Raw genomic sequence first — 26,382 nt, forward strand, 5'->3', positions numbered from 1 at the left:
CCAACCAATGCTTCATCTGAACTAAATGTTTGAGAGCTGCTGGGACACTCACTTGGAGGGGGCGGTAGTGCTGTCATATTTGGTTTCATGTCGGGTGGAAACGGGGGCTTCACATCCTGGTTTGGCGACAGGTATGGAGGAATACCACTTCCTGGGGTCATAGGGGGTGTGGGGTTTCCAGGCACCGGGGAGTGGGGGTAGTTGCCGGGCCTGGGGGGCTGTTAAAGGCAGGAAAGTGCAATAATGAAAACATCTGTAAAACTCACTTCACATATGTGACTGGGTCAGATTTAGCACAAACATACCCCGTTGCCTTGGCTGTAGGGGTATCCACCTCCAGAGAAGTTGGTGCTCTGACCATTAAAGGGCTCTTGCTGTAGGGGACATGAAAAATGAATGATAAATATAACTAATAATCTGTCTGTTCCAGTCTTGCACAGTGAATGCTGGTGTAGAAAATGGATGGATGAATAATGTGGCATAACAGACCTTATAATACTGGCCCATGGGCATGCCAGGTGGGTACTGTCCTTGGCCCTGCTGCCCTGGCATCCTCTGGCCGGGGTAGTTAGGAGATGGCAGCGGCCTGGAGGTGTTTGACGTGGGGTACTGCCCCTGCTGTGGTGGGAACTGACTGTTCGGCCCGTACTGCTGACCCGCGTAACTCGCCTGGAAGAAGAAAGTTAAAGGAAAAGACATTACACACGTTTTGTAGGTGTTCAGTGATACAGAGGGCTCCGTTTTCAAGAAATATGGTGCAAGTGCAAATGTAAGCAAAGGTGCAAACAATCTGGTGCAGCAGCACAACAAACCAACAACCACAAATATATACAAACATGGCTGCAAGTGACAAATCAGAACAGAAAAAATCCTTTTGACATGAAATATTTTGACTCTGAGTTTGGACTTGAATTTTATATGGAATATGTGAGTCATAGCATTCAAGTCTGATTTTCACAAAAACACAGTATGTTAATAATTAGATCCCCAGCGGTCCTGTCACCTTGTCAGGAGATTTCAGTAATTATCGAGGTTCCACTGCACCTCTAGCAAAATGAAATACACGCAAAAGATCTGACATTCTACAAGTTGTGGGAAAACTCGCTGCTTTAACACAACATTAGTCTCATGTGAATGATATGATGGGGTAAGAACCTTCCTCAAACATATTAATCTTGATGCACATCATAATCTGCGTGATATTAATCACATACCTAATCTTTTGTACCAGAAAAACAAGTGTGAGGCAAAAAAAATAGATCCGTGCCCCCCAAAAAGTGCATGTTCCCTCGCGCTGGCTTTGCTTTAATTTTTTGTTTAAATTATGGTATATTTCCACTCACCTCTCCAGGATACGGCCTCTTCATCCCCTGCATGGGCATCCCCTGTCGAGGTCCTCCGGGATACCCTTGCTGTGGCATCCGTTGGCCGTGAGCAGCGAAAGGCCCCATGCCCGGGGTACGAGCCTGGTTCATGCCCATGGGAGGCCCGCTCATATTAGGGTTGTTCATGGCTGATCCCATGCTGGCTGGATTCATACCTCCAGGGGGGCCCCGTGGGCCTGGCTGGTTCATGAACTGGCTGTTGTAGGCCTGAGTGGGGCCCATTTGGAACGATGAACACATCTGGGGGCAAAATAGAAGGTTGCAGTGTTTAATATGATTAGTCTGAATCTCAGGAAGGTGGTTGGACAATAGGTTCCTGTGTATATTTCTATTTTATTCTGTAAACATCTATTAGCAGGTGTGCACTGTACCTGTCCATACTGGTTCATATCTTTATTCTGGGTTTCCTGCAGAGCTGCTACCGTGGCTGTCGCCGTGGCTGTTGCAGTGGCAGCAGCGGCAGCGACAGCAGCAGCTGCAGCGGCGGCGGCTGGCTGAGTGAAGTCACCAGCAGGACGTGTGTGGGAGGTCATTCCCATACCACCTGGAGGAGCGTTTGGGCCTCCAGAGTAACTGTAAAAAAAATCACGTTTCAATCATTATAGTAAAATTCACTGCTTGATTCTTTTAAAAATAGAGTTGTATCCAGTCTCTTACCTCCCACTGTATCCCCCAGGACCTCCGGGGTAGCCAGGCCTGCCGTACATGCCCTGCTGCATGTACGGTTGGTTGGAGCCTCCTTTGTTTGGAAACTGTTGCTGCTGAGCACTGAACTGGGGTGAGTTGAGCCCTGCTGCGCTGGCAGACATACCTGATCCCATAGGGTTGCCTCCAGGATTCATGGGGTTATTGCTATTTGCCATTGGGTTCCCAAGCACCTGGATTTAATAGGGCACAACACAGGGAAATAAAATATCCATTAGGTTTGTAGAATAAACACAGAAGATAATCCTTTTGAGTGAAGAACTTATAATGAGAGAGTGGATGCTGTTCATGCACGGACATACCTGACTCTGTGACGTATTGGTCACACCCCACACTGTTGTAACCACAGACAATGACCCAGGGGGCTGGTTGGTGTTTTGTTGCCAGGGGACAGAGTCATAGGGAAAGGATCCATCACTGGAAAGTAGATCAAAACAAGAACATGTGCCTGATGTCACTTGGAGTTTCGACAAGCCAAGAAAAGAGCCAATAGAAAGCCGACAGGGTTGCAAATCAGTCCAAAAATGTGAATAATTTGGGAATTCTTCTCGCCAAAACGTTAGGCAATTTAAAAACGTTTGGCGTTCAATTTCAAAACACGTTCATCAGCCAGGATATGTGCTAATGGCTGCAGAGCGAGATGAGTAAAAAAGCTCCAAATGAGCCGATAAGGAGTTGAATGCCCACACACACACACACACACACACGTAAAAACTAAATATGATTAAATTATTTCTTTGAGTTGTTGATAGGCCTTTGGATATGGATAGGTAGAGAGCAGTTGGAATGTTTAGCATTCAGATTAAAACAAATATCAGGGCAAAATGTGAGAGTCTGTTACATATAATAAACAAGCTAATTCCTCATGGGGAGAGGCAAGTGGCCAGTGGAGTGGGAAGGAACTGCTGTTTTTGGAGAGCAGCTTGTTTTTGCTCAGAGGTTCGCTCTTGGAATGGCCGACGTGTTCAATATTTCCTCATAAAGGCACAACAGTATCCCATGATCCTCAGCAGAGGCAAACAGGACTGCTGGCTAACTCCAAGCTTTCTTTTAGAGTGAGAGAGCACACAGTGTTCTCTGAAGACATTACTTCACAGCTCTCTTCCCTGCCGGCTTGTCGCTCCACCCCAAATCACCTCAGCTCCACTCGATGTGAATCTGGCTCTCTTCCAAACCATGGAAATCCTGTGTGTCTTGTGTGTTACACAAGCACTGAAATCAAGATAATACCTTAATAAAGACCAGAGCCGCCACGGCACTCAGTTTCTCAAATATACTAAAGTGAACCTTGACACAATTTGTGAGAATGCATCATCTAAACATCTGGGGGGAAAGCAGACAAAAGGCTTCCCTGAAAAAGCTCCAGGAAAATAGTGGCAGGTACCAATTTGTCTGTCATAAATAATTTAAAATCATTTATTGCACACAAGCATATAATTTTCTTTTCTTACATTTCCCTTCTCTCTCTGTGTGTGTGTCTAGGGAGATGTAGGTGTCAGAGAGGATGTACAGTAGAGACACACACACATTCGCACGCACACACACACACACCTACCCACAGCACACATCTAAACACAAACCACCACCCAACACGTATTTCATCTTGTCTGTTATTGTCATTTGTGTTGTGTTAACGTCTGTTTAATAACCTGTTGTGTAATGTTATTTTTCACAATAAACAAAAATATATACATTATAACGCTGTATAACTTATTTGTCATAAATCATAAGAGACTATATGATTTTTTCCACTGTTATTTTATACAAATTGCAAAAACAACACGGGTAACACTGTGCAACATCATTAATACATGGTAAGTTTAGATTTAACTAAACTTTAGTTAAGAGTTATTTCACTGTTTGATAATAAAATGCTTTATAAACAATGTGCATATATATGTATGTATATATATATATATATATATACATACATATATATATATATATATATACATACATATATATATATATATATATATATATATATATATATATACATATATACATACATATATATGTATATATATATATATATACATATATATGTATATATATATACATATATATATATATATATGTATATATATATATATATATATATATATATATATATATATATATATATATATATATATTTATATATATACACACACACATATGTGTGTGTGTGTGTGTGTGTGTACTGGTGTCTATCAAACGGCTTAATTCAGGTTGCCTGAGTTTTAACCTCACCTCTGTTGGCTTCTTTCACATGACTGTCTGCAGTAACAGAGAAATGATGGATGGCAGAGTCAAACAGTGTTGTGAAAAGTGCCCAAAAGTCATACTTGAGTTAAAGTAAAGGTATTGTGTTCAAATATTACTTTGGTAAAAGTAAAAGTCACCCATACGAGTAGTCTTAAAGTATCTGATATTAAATGTACTTAAAGGTGTGATATGTAAAACTGGCCAACTCACTCATAGTCCAAACAAATTGAGGGCAACATGTCACCAGAGTAATCGCTATCTGCTGTTAACTGTAGCTGTCATCAGTCCGAACATGGATCACGGAGCACCAGGGAAGTGTTGGTGGTCATGCGGTGTATTCAATATACTGTATACTGGGGTCATCTAATTATTGGTCTAGCCAATGATCTCTGACCCGAGTTAGTGTGTTTTCAGTGTGTGTTTTTTTAATTTGGCTGCAGAGAAAATAGACAAAGCAGTACTTTGGCTCTGAAGCGGCATGTTGTCTTGAAAGTAACCATTAACTAAAGCGATCAACTACATGTTGTGGATTTAAAGCACTATATTTGCTTCCAAAATGTCATGTTTAAGGATAAAGTAGCAGAAAATGGAAACTCCAGCAAAGCAAGTCAAAATTGGACTGAAGTACAGTACTCGAGTATTAAGTATTACTTTCTTTCACTGCAGTCACACATGTAGTATCTATAGCAGGTATCATTTTGCACTTTGATACTGTATACATGTGGGACAGATGTAGCCCGGGGCTGATGTGGATTATCATATAAAAATATCTGAATCATAAAGAGGTTTATTGAGAGTATCGTGCATCTGATTTTACTACATCCAATGGAAATGTGTAGAAACAGCCATATTAACCTAATATATTCAAATGTAAGTGACTCATATCAGACGATTCACTCTTTTTGCGCTCTACAGTTTTTGCGCCCTTGATACTTCTCTTTTTACTCTTTTTTGGGACACATTATGACCCAAGGAAAAGAAAGCCTCATTTCACTGGTAAGGTGCAAAAAGCAGTAACCTTGAACTGAAGTCAGAGTCTGGGGTTTAGTGTAAGATAAGCTCATTCTTTGTTCATCTGACAGGAGATGTGTCAGAGACTCCCCACTGACCTGTGTGTGAGGCCGGGCTTCATGCTGTTCATGCTGGGCTGCATGGGGACTTTTCCCTGCGGTTCGTTCTGCCTGTTCTTCTGGTGACGCAGCAGGAGGAGACGACCCAGCTCCTCGCACCACGACGACAGCAGGGCTGCGAGGGAAACAGACACACACACATATGCAAATGCGTTAGTCTCCCGTCAGCACACACACATACACGTTTTGCCTGCATGAACATGGGTCTGCTCTACTGACTGTTTAAGGCTCTACGTGTGAATGATCACACAGAAAACAACCAGATTATCTTGTTTTGACTTTTTAAACGTCAGCCTCAAACGATTAGATCTCTCAACAGTGCGGTATCCTGGATCTCATGCCTGTTTCCTGAGCCTGAAGTTATTGCTAAAGCCTCCAGGGGGCAGCCTAACTCAATAAGCCTGCATTGATTATTTGCCTGTGTCGATTTCCCAACAGTTACATCACACCATCTCTACCTGCAGAGTAAAATATAAACTGAAATCATTCTCCAGCCCAGAGGACCTCCCAGGTTTTCTGCTACAGAGAGGGAGAGGCTGAAATGGAGCGTGAGACAGAGACAGAGTGATCGGGGTTACAGATATGATCTATGTAGGAAGTAACAAACACTGCTATCTTCACTTTCTTCCACTTTCTTCCCCCACAATACTACGACATTTTTCTACACACTTTAAACGTCCTCTCATATCTCTAAGGACAAATCACGCTGAGCAGCCTTTCTCATCCTCTTCATGAAGTCGAGAGTAAAAGAGTACGACTATTTTATTTTCTTGTGCCAATTTTTATTTTTATTTCTCAAAAGCCAATCGACTTGTCTTTCTTGGATCAACCGTTTAAACACACTGTCTCCTGATTGAAGAAAGTTGTCGTGACAAACAAAACAAAAGAACGATTACTGTGTTCAGCACCTAATTAAATAATTTAAGATGCTATTTTTAGCTTTGTAGACCCAGATACAGAAGCTTTCAGGATGTGCTGTTACCAGGTTTGGGGTTTGCGAAAAGGAGAAGAGAAGAAGAGTTTCTGAAAATGTCGCTGCCCTGAGGTTTAAATGGTGTGTGGCATTAAAATAGGTGTTGTATTGTGAGGATTTACTGTGGAAGACCATAAATACACAAATGTCTATTCATTTTGATTAGATTCAGAGAGCTATGATGCAATTTTAAAAATTTCTATACATGGTTTGTTTTTTCTTTCAACTTCCTATTTTTAAAACATGCCATATTTGGAATGATCCATCATTAAGTTACTGCAGAACGTGAACACATGTTGAGGTTTTTTCATTTCACCTTCCAACTGGTTCAGCTGCCAGGAACGTACAGCCCGGTCTTACAGAATTGCTACAGGCGATCATAATGTCAAGATTTGTTTGTTAAACATCAGATTATTGACTTTTCTGCATCAAGATATAATCTCTTGAATTGATTTTTCCCCCCTAACCCTCTGTCAAAGTGCCATTTACCAGAAATAAAAATAAAACATGCTTGTAAACACAAAATGAAATTGACACCCTGTTTGAATTTTACCAGTCTCCAGTGTGCTGTGCCATCTGTAACCCAATCTAAATTACTTAAGCTAATGTATTATAATGTCTGATCTGACAAGTGCCGAGTCACAAAGACAAACAAAAAAGGAGAGAAGAAGAAAGAAAAGAGAGGAAAGGAATGAAGAACAAAGCCGAGGAGCAGTAACATTTTCTTCTGGAGGGTGGAGAGCGCCAAGCCTCCTAGTTAAAGAGGAATTATTCCACCCTGCCATTACAGAGAGCTTATCTCCCCACTAAATCACCACCTCCACACCGAGGGACTGTCTCTTCAACTGGCAACCCACCATTTAGACCTAAAGATCAGCTTCGAGCTCAAGTGATGGAGAGGGAGAGAGACAGAGGAAAGAAGAGAGCAGTGGTGACTTATCATATCAGTGTGGCTACGAGCGACTGAATCTAACAAGCGGCCAAGGCCAGGAGTCATTCATAATAGAGTGAGGGTCCGCTCGGGGCGACGTGCATATTTTAGCGAGCTTGGTACAGTGTACATGACCTTGTTTTCACCTCACAGTCCCCTGTGTTAAAATCCCTGCCAACACCATCACACACCCACAACTATGCTACCAGACTCCTCTCAATTTATCTCTTCACTCACCGTTTAAAGGCCTTATCACATGTTTCACCCACATTCCTCTCAGTCAAGTCTCAAACTTTTTCTTGAGAACTTCAAGCTCTGTTGTGATTAAATCTGTAACGTTTAATTGATTTATTGATTAGTTATCAACTGTTAATTTAATCGCTAACTATCATTTCAGCTTTTTAAATGTGGATATTTTCGACTGCAAAGCTTTGAGTTATGAGTAAAACAAGACATTCCAGGACATATTATGTTTGGCATGTTACCTAAGTTATTTTTAATAAATAAATAAATAAATAAGTTAAAATATGTTAACACTAGGGACACAAACATAGGACTCATAGGAGTAAAAGTCCTGTGTTGGACCTATCAATCCAACTTGGAGCAACTTGAATAAACACAATCTTGCAATCAAACTCATGTGAATAACACAAGTAGAAATTTGTTTGTCTTTCTGTGTGAACACAGCCGACTTGGTAGCCATATCTAGCCTTAGCTGACCCTAACCCTCAAACTCTGACCCATAACCTCATTGGAAACACCTTTATACTACATCATCTGACTTTTTTTCTCTCTTAAACATTCATGCATAAAATGACACGGGAAAAGCAAAAAATGTGTTGTGTTAACGTGCAAAATGACAGAATACATTGGCGTGTTATTCAGTCACACCATTTGGTGAAACCAGGAAGCCTGAACAAATGTACCGTTTACTTCTATTTGAGTCACCTTTGGTTAAAACTGCAGCGCCACCCTTTATGGTTATTATTTTGCCTTTTAATCGTGTAAATTATCGTCAGATTATTCAACAATGAAAATAATCATTAGCTGCAACCGTTATTGTGATCCATCTGTTTAAATGATCATTAATTAAGATGTTTTGCTAACAAGAGGATCAGATGAAAAAAGCACAGTCGACACAAGAATATCAAGTCAAGATCCTCCTTCATATTTCCCTTTATCCCCCTTTCATTAACACTATTAACCACAGAGTTAAACCACTGAATTCATAGTGAGGTGATAGTGATAGTGAGTGACCTTATTTAAACTACATCGCCTTTACATCAGAGGCTTTCACTGTATCAGAAAAGCTCCAGAGTGTTTATTAAAGCTGTACAATGTAAAAGAAGTAAATGAACTAAGATACAAAATCGAATCCCTGCAAAGCAAAATCCTGAGATTGATTTACAGCATCATAAAAGAGTAACCTTAGTTCATGACGAGCAAATTCTCCAACAGGCGAGATCAAAGATGTAGCTCAGTTTTTGAGGGAAGTGATTCTAGTTCTTCCTCTTCAAACAGAGCGGGATGTTTTCCTTGCGTCTCTGCATGCAGTTTGAATGTTAAATGGCGAGCTTTGCTTTGCCCAAACACTGGATATCTAGTGGATCGAGTAGCAGCTCTGCAGAACGTCAGTGCTATTTGATATTTGATAATGTGTTGACATGACAGTTTACAGCTGGGTAAGAAAGTAGCTACAGTATGTCGCGTCAAGCTTATCAGGAGCTGGCAGTGTTGCCTGGAGGCACCTTCTCCAGCACTGAGGGTTTAGAGTTGTTGGTCTAATATTAATAATGTTTTCACCCCGAGTACATACAAATAACACCAAGGATAACCAGCCTGTAGGAGCATGTAAGGAGCAGGCGGTTGGTTACATGCTGTATTTTGTTTTCTCTGCGTCTGTTTAAATATGCAAATAACTTCACAGTTTACTTAGACATGCCATCCCTCGTTGGATATGTTGAAAGGAGTACTTCCCTACTTTGAGAGAAGCTGATCCTAGTAAGAGTTTATCTAGGCTAATCTCACCATGCATACCTTCAAACAGAACATGCTCGAATGCATTTCAAACTATCCCTTTCACTAAGGGACTACAGCTCTGGCTGATAAATGTGACAAGTCTCAGTCTGTGATGAGGTGTTTTCACTTAAGACCTCTCCCTAACAAGTGGTCTGTTCTGCCTCCTGAACAGAACAAAGGCTGATTTTTAAGGAAACTCTTCCTGAACCTCTGCGAACAGCTCCATTTCCTAGAAGCTGGAGCTTTTAATTGAGTAATACCCAGAGACATATGGGCCCTCCTCACTCAGGCTGTATTTAATGCCGTATGGGTGACTGATAGCAGGAGGCCCGGCTCGTTCTCCCCTCACCTCAGCCCCTCCGGGAGCAGCAGGGAGGTAGAATAAGCCCTGGTAACAGGCTGCAAGGCCCATTAACTAATGACAGAGTGTGTGTACAAGTCCTCTTTTACAAGGAAACCCCTATGCTAATTACTATGAACTCTGATAGTGCTGCGAGAGTGTGTGTGTGCGAGCATTTGTGTGTGGTAAAAGCCTTTGAGCGTATCATTTTGCCAGTTAAATCACGACAGATTGCTATCTAGAGATTCTAGGACACTTTAAAAGTGTCCAACATAATTCAGTTAGCTGCACGATAGTGACGCCACTTTGTTGATGAACACTGAAGCCCTACATGCGCCACATGTACGCAACGGGAACATCAAGGTTTAGGAAGGTGACGCCCTCGCCTATCTGTGTACTGCTGTGCTCTTTAGCAGCAGCCAGCAGCAGAGGAGTGTCATTGTGCTGGACGGTTCACAGGTGTGAAACCGCTCAGCTAAATGTGTTATATGACGACAGAGAAAAGCCTAATTTTAGTTTAGCCTGTACAGCTGAGAATAACTTGCTAAAAAGGCCATTTTTTTTTGTCAGTACGTGTCAAATCCACCCAATGAAATGACAATGAAATGACAAATTCAAGCAGGTGCAAGCAGATTTTATTCCCTCCTGCACCCAGTCAGTAAATTTGTGACTCATCTGTGTTAAAAAAACAAAAACAGTCCAACCAAGTCTTTGTGCATGCTCTGATAGGCTATGTACCATATTGACATACGTACAAAACATGTCATATCAATCCACATTACATGTTCATGAACTGACTGTCATGTCGAGTGGTGGAGGGGATGGTGGTGGAGTTACAGGCGAAAAGGCAACCAAGCCAGTGACTGCAGTTCAAGACTGTGTTTCAATATTTGTAACTGTCAAAACCACTGGATACTTTTTAAGGAGACCCCAGGACATTTCCAGCTGTGTTTGTGGTGACCCTAACCCTTTTTTTAAGCCAAAACATGATCATTTCCTAACCCTAACCAAGTGGTTTTTGTGCCTTAACCTAACCAGATCACAAGCACGGCATCGTCACAACATAAAATAGAAAACTGACTCTAAAGAAGAATCAAGTTGAAACATATCTGTGGTTTTGAGAAACCTGCACTGCCAACATTTATTCTGGTGATTGTGACATTAATCACTTAAATATAACAAAGTATGGAAATCACAATAATTAACATGTGCGGGAGAATCAAACAAGATGGTGTCTGTGTGTTTTGCTGGGTAACATTTTACATTAATGGTATCCTGAGTGAAATATCACTGACCTGCCAGCTAACTTGAATGTGAATATAATATTTACTCTGACTCTACAAACAAAGGTGTCACTCTCAACAGCAGAGTACAGAGAGAGTCTACGACCAAACCAAAACCCTGTACTGCTTCGACTGGATTTTCTCGAAATTGATTACAGCCATATGTTTGTTTCCCTAAAGCAAACACAAGAAAAAAAGCAGCACTCGAGTAGTAAATATGAAAAGAATCAGCTCATGTCTTGATCTTTTTGGTGAATTTTATTTACAACTACTTGACTGACAAAACTGCTGATGAGTTTTGGCTTCAAGTTTTCAAAGCCTTCATCATAGTGACACTTTTTCCTGAACTTGTTTTGGGGAAACAAAACAAACTTTTGTTTTGTAAAAGTGGAGAGAGAAGATCTTTGTTGTAGCTGCATGAATTAATGTGCAACTAGGAGGCTCAGTTATATAGCTATCTAGGTTTGTTTGCTCTACAAAGTTTGTGAGGTATTCTGCAAGAGCATCCTGATAATTGTGCAAGATACAATCGCTCTCAATAAATAAGATAAATATACAGTCCCTGCTCTCAGACTGAGCATCCTCACATCACCTCTGGTCCTAAAGTGACTATAACTGGTCACACCAGGCTTTAATAGAGACATATAATACCGTGCATGCAGCTCTACTGTAGTTTTGGTGATAACAACACAGACAAAGGAGAAAATACTAAATGAAAAATTACACTTTCTGAGCATGAACACCGCAGCACTAAACATAAAAGCCTTCTGAGACAATGTGTGGGATGATAAAAAGAAGCAATTTATAATAGATATCATAAGCAGAAGTCTGTAAAACACTGGCAGGTAGTGTCTGTGCTGTGTGGGTACAAAATATTATGCAAAAGACAAATATGGAGGGGATATATAATACTGCGAAATAAAAAAATACAGTCATGCTTTTTGCAGAAGTGTAATGGAAGCCATTTAAGCAGTCAATGATATCCCCCATCCTGCCCCCGCTCTGTTCAGCCAACTTCTTCCAAGAGAAGAGCATATCAAATGGGCTTTAGTCTCAACAGCTTGGAGGCAGAAGAACTCAAACGTGCCCTGCAGAGAGACAGCTCTGTGTCAGCGATCACACTCAACCAAAACCAGGCCTTTAAAGTAACTAACTGTTCGCACCCGTTACAATATTCCAAATCTGAAACAGCCTCAAACTTAAAATATGTCATTTTCTATTCAATTATCTCAAATTTCCATTTTTAAATTTTTTTTTTGTTGCTCATTTGCATTGGTAAAAAGCGGTTCTCTTATCGGGCTGGTTTGACAGAATTTCATCCACGACCTCTGGCAGTACACCAGACATAAGGGCAGAGGGGGGGAGAGGATGGATGGAAGGATGCTAGACAGAGGACAGGTGGAGATGGAGGGAGTGGGCAGATCCCCTCCTCCCCGGGATGTGCGTGGGTCACAAGCCAAAAGAGATGCTGCAGCCCAGAAGGGAGGGTAGCTCTACCTGAGTCACTCTGACATCTCCTGCAGGTGCTGGTTTCTGTGGGGTTCAAATTACACATTTTTAAACGGGGCAGAGTTATAAGAATCAGCATGAATACACCAAACATAATGCAGCATATGACGGCTGGATCTCGCTAAAGGTGCAAAATGTCGGAGCTCGGGTGGGAGATGTGGGGTCTTCATGTCGTGTGTGGCCACAGAGAACACAAACACATTTTTGTGTTCTATATTTTTGATGAGTTAACTGTTTGCTCTGTGATTGTTTAGTAGCAGTGGTGGCTTGGGGTATTTTTTAGTATTTTTTCCACATCCTTCAACACTAGTGGTTGCAACACTGATATTGTTCATATTTGGTTACTTCTGCACTCTAATTCTTATGCTTGTTTCTTATCTAACTGTGTTGGTCCACCTTTCCTGAATGAATGTCGAGGACACACTGGTTCTGTTGGGTGTGTCTAGCCAAACTAAGTATGACATTTCTCGAAATTAATGCAGCTTTAAATAGTCATTCTCTTGAGTTAGATACTCTCAATGTGTGTGCTGTTAAACAAGGACAAGCACTACGATATGAGGCTCATATCCTTTGCATACTAATTAAAGTGTGTTTACAGGTCTTGGGGAGTACTACTGCATATGTGAAAAAGTAGTATAAAGACTTTTGTGGCTCCAGAGGAAGCTGCATGCAATCTGATAAATTGCCTCCAGCGATGTCACACAGCACTGTTGCATTGTGGGTAGTTGCATTGTGGGTAGATGGCAGGATTTGAAAAGCAGTCCACTGGCTCGATTAGATTAGACTCCTATCACACTTTTGGACTTAAAAAACAAATAATCAAAATCAATACAGCAGAACCAGAGATATCTCCTTTTTTATTCCACGCAGTCTTGGCACCTACATTACCCACAATGCAATTTGGCCACTAAGTGACATCGAAGGAGGCAATTTCCCAGATTACATGCAACTTTCTCTGGAGCCACAAAGGGCTTTATACGACTTGTTTCACATTTGCTGCACTCTCCAAGACCTTTACACACCTTAATGCGGAAAACTGGTGGAGTTTCCCTTTAACGCCCATTTCCAAATTGAATTAGGAAATGAGTGGTCTGTAAAGTTTTCCCAAATTTTACGCCAAAGCAAGCTCAAACCTTGAGATACTTCCTTTGTTAAATAAAAAAAAATGAAAATTAGGGTAAAAAATAAAGCATACCAGATTCACTGCAAATCTATTTTCTCTCTACCAAACTTCAGCATATCAACACTCAGATGGAAGCGTGCATCCAATCATGGACAAGAGGCTTGTTTCAACATGACATGTAAACACTGATGGCGTCCTTTTAGCTTTGCTGTAACTTTAGCTAACTTCTCGTTCATGAGTAGATGCATGCTTCCTTCTGTGCTGTTATACAGAAAGAAAATGGTTCGTCCATGAAAGCACTCACAGCAAAGGTCTTTATATGATCTTGAGTAGCAGTCATGATTTCCAGAAAGAGACACTGCTGTTGAGGTTTTCAAATTCATTTTTGGGTGCTTTGAGCACCACAAGCTGAGTGTCATCTAGTTCGATTATATTTGAGAGAAGCCAGACTTCCTCAAACCTCGGCTACTCGCACCAAAATCTAGATGGATAAATACAACAGGTAAGAGGAAAAATATGTATTCTGGGCTGAACTGTCCCTTTAAAAACCAAATCAGTTATCGAAATAGTTTGACAAATGTTCCTTTTATCAACTCATCGTTACATGTTTTTTTGTTTTTTTTTGGCATGACATAACACAGCTCATCAGTTACACACACCGCTTCATGTTTGCTTCGGATACATTTGTTACGACAGGGGTCACAGCACTGACCTACGGATCTGACCCACTTCCTGACCGGGAAATGAAATCAGGTGTATCTGCGTCACATGCTCGGTGACTCAGCGCGTCCTGCTTACAGTACTGAGCCCGAGGGGGTCACGACCACTCAGAGGACTGTCACAACACTCGCAACGATCCTACATATGATCACACACCCATTATCCACGTCTGAGTCACATGGTAAATATGCATAGTTACTCTCAAAGGCATGTCAAAGCAAACAGGTAAACGTTGGCGAACAGGTATGTGGACACAAGCATAAGTGCAGAAAAAAAAAAAGCAAAGTAAATATGGAAACTGAGGGGTGTGTGTTGGTGTGTAAACAAACAGCGTGTGTGAAGATGTGCTTATACAGTGAAGCTCCTCGCACGGCATCAGAGAACAACGAGCTGTGAATGAACTGTTCTTATCAGCCACGTGCAGCTTCCCACCACTGGAGGGGAACTAGTAAATATCACATGCCTAATTATAACCAGACACACCACTCGTCTCAACTTCCACAATGCGTCTTTCATCTCGCACTGTCGTCGTCCCTGCAATGAAATCATCAGGGTGAAAAACACAATCAGGAATTCTGAGATTTCCTGCGGCTGCTGTCTCATAATAAAGATACGGTGGTTAAAAAAGTGATGCGATTCCAGCTGTGGCGCTTTACAGGTGGATTAGTGAAGGAAGATTTCATCAACACACCTTGACTTGACTAACGCACTGTTTAGATATGGAGGTGATTAACAAGACTGAAGAATTACTAGTGTTTCCTGAAACACATCCTGCAAGATTCCTGTATTGCCCGAGGTGCTGAGAGCTCCACCCTCCGCTGCTATCAATACTTCACATCAGTTTGTCCTACCAGGAATTCCTTCCTCAATTCTCAACCTCACTGGTCCACATGCTTTCAGCGGGAGGGGGGGAGGGGTGTCGAGCAATGATTCACAGAAGAAGCAGAAACAAACGTGGGCCGCACACAGTACAGTTCAAAGTCAAAATGTCATGAATGAGTCACTAAACAGCCTGATGGGAAGTAGCCAGAGTGCAGTTGCAGCAGGTCAAAGAAGTGTGTCGAGAGAGAAAGGAGGAAGTCGAGGGGGGGGGGTTTGTGAGGTGGAGGTTGAGGATGCAGACGGTTTCAGCAGTTTACACCATGCTCGGGCTAACAGGAAGTGCTGCAGCTCCACAGCTACTAGCTGGAAGTCACATTGTGTTATAGTGTTTTCTACAGCGGTCAGTGGAAGATTGTGTGATTGTTTGCGAGAGCTAATTAAGTCGTGAGTTTTAAGGTTAGATCAAGCACTGATTGAATAGCCTGCAGCATCGTGTCCCTTTTATTACCCAACTGCCCTTTTACTCATTCATGTGAAGGAAGTGTTGTTTCCCTGTATGTGACATTTGACAATGAGAGGTACATTAAAGACTTTGAGAAACAAAGAGCAGGCCTGTCTGTGCAGCGGTCCTTCCATGACTACACTCCCCCTCCTCCTCTCCTAATGAGCGGACAGGCAGACAGGCTCCAGCTCCAGCTCCGGAGCACAGGTCAACAACTTTAAAAAAAAGAAGCCACAGTGGAAAAGTGGGTCATCTTCTCCTGACATAGAAACACATACACTGACACACACTTGCTCTCTTCGCACCAACATGGATACGCGCACCTTCAGATGTTATAAACTGGAGGAAGTTGTTGAATGTATGATGTACAATCTGTATTCTTTACATCAGGGACTGGAATGGAAAATAATCATTATAGTGTAATCTGATCTGAATAATCTGTTATTTCCTTTATTAAAGGGGCACTATTTAGAAAGAAATTCAAACCCAGAATTGTAATATTTAGAATATTAATAAGGTAATAATACAAACTCAGAAAAAATTATTATTTCCATAAGTGAAAAAACAAGCTGTTCTCAGAGGAAAATAAGGTCCCAGAACACCTTTCTTTGAAGTGAGAAAGGTGGCAGGGTCCGCCATATATTAACAAAGTAAAACAGTATGACATTGTTGTCCTTTAATGTCAGTTTGTTTATTCAGTCATGAAAACAAAGAGAGTTTCTTTATTTAGTTTGTTTAAAAATCAAATCTTTCTCTTCTGATTAAAATGTATTCCCCAAAACTACATACTGCACCTTTAATCGGTAGTTGTTTGGTCTCATTATTGTCAGAAAATTGTGAAAAATGTCAATCAGTGCTTTCAAAAGGCCAAGATGACATCTTCAAATGTCCTTTTTTCACAATCCATATATATGTTTACTGTCATAAAAGAGCAGAGGAACCAGAAAACATTCACATTCAAGAGGCTGAAATCAGATAATTTATTTTTCTATTAAAAATGATTTAAACTGATTAATCGACTATCAAAATAGTTGGTGATTATTTTAATAGTTGACAGCTAATTGATTAATCATTGCAGCTCTAATCAAATCCACATGACCCACAATCTAAACATGACCCACGATCCTGTCAACATAACCTAAATGTAAACCCATCTTATACCACAAGCTTAACTAATGTAATGCCCAAAACAAGGCCACAACCTCGACAGACTCACAAAACTCAAAAATAAGCCAAAAACTCACATAACATCAATGTATATTTGCGCACAGTGCACACAGACAAAAAGCCACTCAGTATGACGCCATGACAGAACAGCATGTAGGTCAACCTGTGGTCAGCTGATCTGTCCTGATCCTGTCTTGTCTGAGCGGTCAGTGCTTTAGACTACAGTCACACACACGGACAAGACAGAAGCAAATATCATTCATGGCCTAAATTATAAAAAGCACAGTCAGAAAACTAATTCTTTTGCATCTAGTCTATTAAACAGAGTGTACTTTAACATGAAAACCAAGCTTCAATTAGTGAATTATTAATTAATACATTTGCATAATCTCAGACCTAAATCAACTGCTCAATTGGCCTCCATTAACCCCTGATCCGGCCCCACGCACACTCAAATAATATGCCACATAGTTTAGTGCAGAGATACACACATGGACACACACACACACACTCACACTCACACACATGCATGCACGCACTTACCCAGAGCCAAGCAAAGTCCCTGCACATCTCATCTCATTCCCTTCATAGCGCAGAGAAAAGACTCAAGTGTCACAAATGCTCCTGTTCCCGCAGAGGCCAGTGGCAACTCTCAAAGCTTTTGCTGCTTCCAAGCCTCCTGCCTGCGCCTTATCACTGTCACTCTCTGCACATATCCCTTACTCTGCTCACTCTTTCTTTCTTACTTCCTCTCCTGTCTTTCTCTCTCTCGGTTTTTTTTCTTTCTCTTTTGCTCACTCTCTTTCTCCTGCCTTGCTCTCTGATCTGTCTTTTTCCCTTGTCCAGCGTCTGCACAATGCACATCAATTATTCAGAGGCAGTCTCCCGGTTTCTCCGGCTTATCCAATCAGAGCGGGGCTCCGCACTAATGGGCTCCTGCTGTACCTGCTACCGGCTCCAACCCACTCTCGAGACAGCGGGGGGGGAGGGAGGGAGGGAGGGAGAGAAATAGACAGAGGGAGCAGAGGAGACAGGCGAGGATGAGAGGAAGAGATAAAGACAACGAGCCGACGCAGACAAACAGGAGTAGAGATAGAGAAGGCAAGATATTCTAGTGCTTCTCACCTCTGTCGTGAGGTGCTGTTATCGACGTGTTCGGCCTAGTCTGTCTCCTTTGCCTTGTTTCTCTAAGATGCCATGACAGAAACACACATGCACACATCATAAGCTGGCAATACGACCGGCATTTTTCAGGAAGGGGAGAAAAAAAAAAACAGAAGAAACAAAAAAAAAAAAACCTGCAAGCTCAGACTGCAAACTTGCATACATGGGAGGAGTTTAAAATGCTGTTCGGGCTGGCTGGAAGCCAATGAATGAGAGAGAGGAAGTGGGAGAAGAAGAAAGTAAAAGATGTGAAAATCAATCTATTCAAAGGCAGACGGCATCAGAAAGGGGGATTCTCCGGACAACCTGACAGCGTCACCCTGTCTTCATCAGAGGCCACTCTGTAAATCCAACCAACAAGACACATCAGAGACGAGCCGAATATCTGAGTGCGACTGAATCAAAGAGGAGGCAGGTTGAGGGTGAATCAGAGTTCAGCTCCACTTCGCCTGCCCCTGACATAACCCAACAATCTGGATGAATGAACCGGAAAGACCTGTGCTGTCATCGTTCTCCCTCTTCTTAGCAATAATGTTGAGATGTGCCGTGCAGCCAAAGAGCGGGAAAGCCCACTGGCCTTGTGACAGCAGAGAGGAACTTGCCTTTCGTGTGGCTTTTGTGTGACAGACACACTCGCGTCAACAGTTTCACAAATATCCCATGCAGCATCGAAACACACACAACTGAGGCATTGTTGGACAGAAATATAACTTGAAAAGGGTGTGTTAAAAAGCCCCTGAGGGGTTGATAGGGCTGGGGGGGGTTGAGTCCTCTTGAGGTGTGGGTGCCAGATCAGTCAACCCTGAACAAAAGGAGGATTTGAATCATTTGCTCATCCGGTTTTGACAAGAAAAGAGTCCTCTGTGTACTGAGTGCGACTGCTGGGATATCACCATAATGAATTTACTTGCAACTGTGTAAACCAAACCAATTAGGAAGCAAGTGATAGAGCACCCAATCAGCTAGAGGCAGCAAATGCAGCTTAGTATTTCCCCATGAGCTTTATTTCTATAAACTTAACAGTGATGTTCTGAAGGTAGTTTTGGGTTGCAGAGGGGTTTCATCATCTAAGGCGAACCACTGGAGAGTGTCAGAGGAGAGGCCCGCCTGCTAAAAATAAACCCTGTTTCCTGTTAATAATTCAGCGCGCTGCTCTTACTCAGCAGTAATTAAATATAAAAGTCTGTAAGGTTGATTGGGTCAGTAACAAAGGATGCCTACACCTTCCTCTAGTTCTACACACACAGCTCAAAGATGGAAGGAAAGACGGGGTGAGAAAATCAATCAAGTGAACGTAAATTGAGACAGATAAGTGGAAGACATGTTGTAGGCCAAAGGAAGAGAGAGGTGAGTGTGTGTGCATGTGTGTGTGTGTGTGTAGAAGCACTCACACACTGTGCAATGAGTCTCCACAAAGTCTAATGGGAGCACTTATTTTCAGTTCATTCTCTTGCACTGCCAGCTGAATAATGGGAGTTATGTGTTGGTGAAGTGGGTTTTTTATGTGTGTGTTTGTGTGTGTGTGTGTTTTTCCGGAGGACACGGGGTGAGTTACAGCCACACCCTGGAAGTTCTCTGTCACTGTTGACACAGCAGTGTGGCTGTTTTCCTGATGTGAAAGACCAGATCACCCTGTGAGCACGCTCTGTTGACTGACCGAGCGATGACGGTTCTGCCGTGACTATCTCTTTTTAATGTCAGAGGGAGTCTGTCAGAGGGAATTTACCAGTTTCAATCGTCATATTGTTTTTCAAACACTCATTCTTAATCAGCAGAAGCCGGAAATCTAACATAAAAACATCAAAGACAACTATCAGTTGGGAAGATCTTTAAAAAATCTGTTGCTCTTTTACCATTTTCAGTGAAGTATTCACCACTGGAGCTTCACCTCCTGTGTGAATTCTGATAACACGTGATGTCAGCATAAATCACTGAATCATTATTTCTTTTTAAGCGAGACAGACGAAGAACAAGCAGCAACCTGCATCTGACTTAAACATTAAAAGGAGCTTTTTCAGAACATAGCGTTCATTCCAGGGAGGAGCTAATCCAGAGCGTGTCAAGTCATGTCGAAAACATAATACACAAACTGAGCCGCACTTAACATTCACTTTCATCTCATTAAAACTTAAGAGGGGACACTGCCACAGAAGAGCCAACAAAGTCGTCATAATGATCATTTTGTGGGGTTATTATTGGAGCTAAAGAAAGAGAATGAACGGCTGTGAGCGTGGTGACAGATTCACTGAGGAAGGAAACAGTAAAACCCTTGAGAGATTATGTGGCTAATCTGATTTGTTGTCTGCTGAAGTTCACGGTAACCCAACAGCTCAGAGTCTATTAGGGTTGTGTGTGTTTGTAGGGCAGCAGCGCACCTATTATCTAATGAACCTCGCAGCAGGACGTCTGCATGTAGCAGACTCCAGATTATTAGGAGGAAAATATAACAGGTCTAAGAAGATTTTTAAAAAAAAGGACTGTGGATTTTAAAGGATTTGAAAAAAGACCAAGCAAGACCACACGAAACAATCTAAACATGCAATTCGTTCCATTTGGAGCATCGACTAAATGTTGCAAGGCTAGCTGCTACAGCCATATGCTAACGGCGTTAACGCTGGGCTTTGAGGGTTAAAAGTGCTAATGCTAGCTCGCCTAACAGCAGATAAGTCTCTTCACCGGCTGATTCCAGATTAGAGCAACACACTAATCCCACAGGCCTCACTGCAGGGTCACAGTCTCCAGACAGCTCATCGGCAGCAGTCTGCTGGTGCTGAAAATCTCTCCATTTCACTGGAAGGGTGGCACAGGGCAACAGTTTGTGCTTTTCTGGTGGGAGGAGTGCAAATGTATTAAAATCACTAACTAAAAGTCAGATATTACTGAGTACTTAATACATATTTAGTTATTATTATGTAAATAGTCTTCATTACCACCTAGTATTTGTATTTCATAATAAGGTTGTAAGAATCGATTCTTCAATACTTTTTTGATACCAAGTATTTAAAATACACCCCAACTAATATATCAGTTAGTCAGTATTACCGCTGATGTGGTCCAATATGAAAACTTTCTGTTTATGGATTGTAAAGCGTAAAAAAAGTAGTATTAAATTCCCAGTTAAGTTTGCTGTTCAGTCATTTTAGACAATCAGATTTGAGGGATCACTGCAAAACATTTGTCTATATTAGCTGAAATATCAATATGACAATTCAGACATTAGTCAGGCACTAGTTTAAAAAGATCAACAATCAGACTTTCAACTCAAGGCTGCACAGATATTAACATTATTACAAATGTGTTTGTATATATTCAGTGTCTATTTTGTGTACCGGCACTGTTTGCAGGTTGCTAATTGAAAGACATTAATAAAAATTTGTAGATTATCATTTATCATGCCAATGTTCTATCAAAGCTCCACCTTCTGAAAAATACACAAGTAAACTTTATTTTGCAGCAACTCAAGTTGTCAAACTGTTAAAAAGGAGGGGAGCAATAATTGTTTTATCAACTTCCTCTTTAACAGATGCTCTGAAAGAAAGCATCAGTGTGATTGATCCTTTGAGTCTTAAGAGTCTCACTCTTCCCCTGAGGAGCCCGCAGAGAGCATCCCAGACTCCTTGGCCCTCAGTCTGGGCTCTCAGGTGTCAGATCTGCGGCTCTGTGTCGCCATGTAGGCTGTCAGAAGATTGTGCTGGAGCTGCACAATTAGACACACTTTCATGCACGCACAGACACACAGATAAAGACAGACAAAAAAAAAACATATCATAAAGACAGAGCTGATGGAGCAGTAATAGCTGAATGCTTCTCTGCATCCTTGTTGATGCATTTGTATGAGCGCACGCACCTATCTCTGAGTTCAAGTGTGCATCACGTCTCCTCTGTCGCCCTCCCGTCTGCTTTCTCAGACAGACGTCCTTGTGAGGGAGGTAAGACGGATGCTCAGTGAGTAAGATCTGCCTTGAGTCACATCTGCCTCCCACCCCGACAGCCTTCCTGCCTCGTTTGATGACTGGCCGCATCATATCTCCAACCCCACCCCACCCCCACCACCAACCCGTGTAATTACACTACAGTTCCCATTTGTCCGCTGTGCATAAACAGCCCTTCCTGAAACCCGGTGCTGTCCTCTATTAGATCCCAGAACCATCAGCCGGCCTGAGGATGATTCTGACTGTCAGTCGGGCTCAGACAGCCAGCCAGTACGAGCCGTGTCTGCACAACAATCACATTATCCCGACACACGAACACAGACAGAGAGAGAAACACAGCAATCAATATTGTACACTGACGTCTGTCTGACCACTTAAGTTCCTCCCAACAAGATGCTTCCCACCACAACTGAAAGAGGAGATTCAACTCGAGCAAATGTTCATATGGAAGGAACATATGAACAAAAAGGAACCCGGCAGACATGGACACATTTCTGCATATTCAGTTGTAGCTCGTGTGAGGAATTATGGGATAAGTTTTCAGAGCGTTACTGTCAGTGCCGTCACTGCAGTTCCTGTTATGAAACAGTGACATATGCGCCCTGTCAGAAAAACAAAGAAATCAGACAGTCGAATCAAAATATTTGACTCTCACTACTCCCACTTACGTAATCGCCGAACAAAGGTTTATCTGTGCTCTGACTGGCTGGCTACGGCTTTGTCAGGGTCCCTGTCAGGCAGAGTGAGTGGTCCAGCACACATCAGCAACACCTCCCCAGCCATCCATCTCTTTCTCCCTCTCTCTCCTCTCTGTCTCTCCCGCCTCTGCACATTTCACTTTGACAAATGTACAAGAACAGGCCGCTCCTGCAGGACTGTGGGAGGCGGGGAGGGGAGGTATGGATCGGAGGGGGATTGGATTTGATAGATAAATGTCTGAGGGTAGCGTTACTGCTCTTGCCTCATGTGTGCGTGCATGCACATACGAGCGAGGAGGGCCTGTGCGGAAAGACTGTTGAATAGACGGTTTCTGTGAGGCTACCACCCGGACATCTCATCTCAATAGCACATTAATGTTTAATGGAAACTAAAAATATCTGACATTATAATGCCCTATTGGCTTATTGTGTGATGTCTATGGTCACAGTCTTTGGGAGAAAAATTTCCAAACCACAGATTCATGGTAACTTTAACAGGCACAGAGAGGAACTAAATGCTGTTAGTATGATTATAAGATTCTCTCTTTTGCTTGTGACAGGATCACGGATCTAAGCCATTCAGCAACTAGTTATAAAACTTGTATTTCATGAAAAAGAGAATCATCTGTAGCTCAAAGAACAAGGAGCGCTGTACCGTCCACTGTCCTGCAAGTCATCAGCAGTAAATGGGATGATGTATGAGCATGCATCTGCTGGCATTTTAGTAAAGCGGTGGGTCTTACCTGCAGACTTGGGAGTGAATTTGTCTCTGTTGGCGGCGCACACAGCCAGCAACCTGTAGCCCAGGTCCAAGTCGAACCCCTGCTGAGCGGCAACTCGACTCACCACCTGGAGGAAGAGCGGCAGAAAGTGAGAATCCTTCAGGCTCTCTGTTTATTAATCATTATAGGGCTGATTGTTTCCACAGTGGATGATTATGCCAATTTACTGATTAGTATATCCTTAAAATGTTTGAAAACTACTGACAGTCTGTACTGTCAGAGAGGGGTAAAAAATAACAGAAAATATTCACATTTAAGAAGCTGGAATCAGGGAATCCTTACTCAACACATTATGTTCTTTTTCTGGTCCATGATTTTATTTTGGGTTACTACTATAACAGGTTTACATGATTTAATGCTCACAAATCACACAAGTGTTCCACCTCCCTCTGTTTTAGCTCCTGTCTCTTTAAGGCCCTCTCCTGAATACCCTGTCTTCTCTAATTGGTCAGCTCACACACGCCAGAGCCAACACCGCTCAGTGTGTCTCCACTCGGCTAAGTCATGTTTTCAGCTTCACTTCACATATCGGCCTAATAACGCAAATATTTGACATGGTGACATAGTGTGATGTCAAGAAGTCACGGTATTAAAGGCAGGACTACCGACGAGGTGTTTCAGAAGCAGTGTTTTCTGTGGGAGAGAGGAGCTCTGGTTGCCGCAGACTTTGGGCTTTTGAACTTTCAAGACATTTTACATGCACAAAAACATTTAACACACTGAAGGAAGGTATCAAAGGTCGGCTTTAAAAAATGACTCAAACCAATTAATCAGTTCAAATCATTGATTCATCGCTGCAGCTCTAAATTATTACATCATTCATCACTATAATAAAGTGGGTGAATTGCACTTTTCTTATGCACTACTGTAAGATATTGATCTTATCTTAATCCTTTCACTTTCTTAATTGTGTTAATATTTTGAGCCTCTGCTACCATTTAGCTCACAAACACACAGGCACAGTGGGATTACTGTGGAGTCTGCAGTCTGGATTGCTCCACTGATCCACAGTCAGGTTGAGTCTGATGACTGCATCAACCTCCAAGAGAGGAGAGAGAGCCAAACCACAGTCGCTCTGCAGAACGAGCAGAGCCTCTGAAAGGTTATCCTCAAACAAGCCCGCTCTGGCCCTAAAGTGAACAGTTTGTCTGCTCACTTAAGGTTGTTGGTTCAATCACCCAAACAGACCATGAAGTAAATGGTGAACAAAGGTTAAACTCCTGCTTTCCCCTCCAATTTCTGAGAGGAACCAGCGTGTTAATGACTTCAAAAAGATGTTGAACATTTATAGGACATGAAGCAGGAGCCTCCTGGACTCTAATATAACGTTAAAGGGGGATGCTGAGTGACGTTAAACAGGACTCGAGAGACGAGCTAAATCATTATGAGAAGGGAAACCCCTTTGCTTTTATCTGCTAACAGATGACTACTCCTCTGCTCCCTCTGACCTCAAAACACACATTACCGTTAACAAGGTCAACTGGGGTGCCTTTAAGACAGCCAACATAACAGCTAGCAGTGATCATAAAGTGCCTTTGTCACAGGTAATACAGCTGCCTGAGTGCTCAATGAAATTATGTCAATAAATAAGGGTTGTTTGATTGTTTTGAACAAGATATGATTATACATTTGTTTGAATCATGTAGCATTTATCTTTTTAGGAGACACAAATAAGTCATTTCAGGGTTAAATACTTAACAACATCGATGACTAATCCAACCACATTATGCAAACGATGACGACTCAGACAAACGGTCGAATCATGTTGTGTCAGTCGTTTCATTTCCTGCGTGACTGACTCTGCCCTGCAGTTTGTACAAGGCAGGCAGCCAGCTACAGAGGCTAGCATAGATTCAACATGGATTTAACAGTGTTTCACCTCATAAGCCTTTTTCAGCATAATCTCCCATTGAGGATGTACATCCAGGCCCATATTCCAGTCAGTATGAAAACAGTGCTGTAAGAGGTCCTGAAGGGTTACTGGGCCATTCAGAAAAAAAGAACCAGTTGATAGTTTAGTAGTTTCTTTCCGCTTGTTGTTGAAACAGTAGTATGTGAGAGACAGCTCCGAGTGAACTAAGTGGGCGATTTTAGAAAACTGTGGGACTAGAGGCAGAGATAACACAGATGTCTGCGTGCACTGACATTACCCACACACTCTTGATACAGCATGCATAAAGAAAGTAAAAAAAAACAAGCAGACAGAGCTAACAGTGCAGCCCTGACAGCTCAGTTATGTCATCTTTTATTGGCTCTAGAGTCGATACTCCACCAGGGATCGGAGGATGACCTCCACATGTACAACATGCCAGAGGGAACAGGCGTCTCCACACGAGGCAGACATTCAATTTCACTCAACAAATCTCAAGGGCTGTGATTGAAATAGAAGCACTCTGATACATAACAAGCGAGGTAGCGTCATGATGAAGGCAAAATCCCTGGAAGAATGCGTGGACTTGTTGCGTGCCGTAATTCTCCAGATAAGAAGCCGTTTGCTCTCCGAGCCTGATGAAACAATTTAGCTGATGGAAACGGCCCCATGCTGAGAGGGATCTCAGTGGTGGGCTCCATTGTATAGCTCTTTATCAGCCTTTAAGAGGCTTTTATTGTGATTTACACATTAATGAGCATTTATCTGTTTGCTCACGCTACCACTTCAGCTGGGGACAATGTGCCTTCAGCGCTTCCAAAGGCTGATCTCTGCGATAAACGCGTGAAACGTTCAATTCTTTGCTCTATAGCCTCTTTCGCACATGTGACTTTGTATGTAAGTGTGTGTGTGTGTGTTTTCACACACACCTGGTGCAGGGCAGCTCTCTGGCCCTGTGCCCAGATCGATGAATGGTAGCTGGTGAGCTGAAAGGCGATAGCCAGAGGTGACTGGCTACCCACAGTCCTGTTCAGGGCTCTTTTTCATTGTGTGTGTGTATGTGTGTGTGTGTGTGTGTGA

At 42.2% G+C, this 26,382-nt stretch overlaps 1 protein-coding gene across 2 annotated transcripts in view; it reads right to left on the reverse strand.

The window, feature by feature from the left end:
* Window positions 1–26,382, reverse strand: part of zmiz1a (zinc finger, MIZ-type containing 1a) — a 110,336-nt gene that overhangs the window by 8,622 nt on the left and 75,332 nt on the right. For both annotated transcript variants that reach the window (XM_073482294.1, XM_073482293.1), the window contains exons 6-14: window positions 23,394–23,499; window positions 5,447–5,582; window positions 2,393–2,507; window positions 2,043–2,263; window positions 1,757–1,958; window positions 1,344–1,625; window positions 490–669; window positions 306–374; window positions 53–218 (exon numbers count right to left, since the gene is read on the reverse strand). In XM_073482294.1, coding sequence (XP_073338395.1) covers window positions 53–218; window positions 306–374; window positions 490–669; window positions 1,344–1,625; window positions 1,757–1,958; window positions 2,043–2,263; window positions 2,393–2,507; window positions 5,447–5,582; window positions 23,394–23,499 — 1,477 coding nt within the window. The remainder of the gene's footprint in view (window positions 1–52; window positions 219–305; window positions 375–489; window positions 670–1,343; window positions 1,626–1,756; window positions 1,959–2,042; window positions 2,264–2,392; window positions 2,508–5,446; window positions 5,583–23,393; window positions 23,500–26,382) is intronic.

Source organism: Pagrus major, chromosome 15, assembly GCF_040436345.1.
Source record: "Pagrus major chromosome 15, Pma_NU_1.0".
Taxonomy (NCBI): Eukaryota; Metazoa; Chordata; class Actinopteri; order Spariformes; family Sparidae; genus Pagrus; species Pagrus major.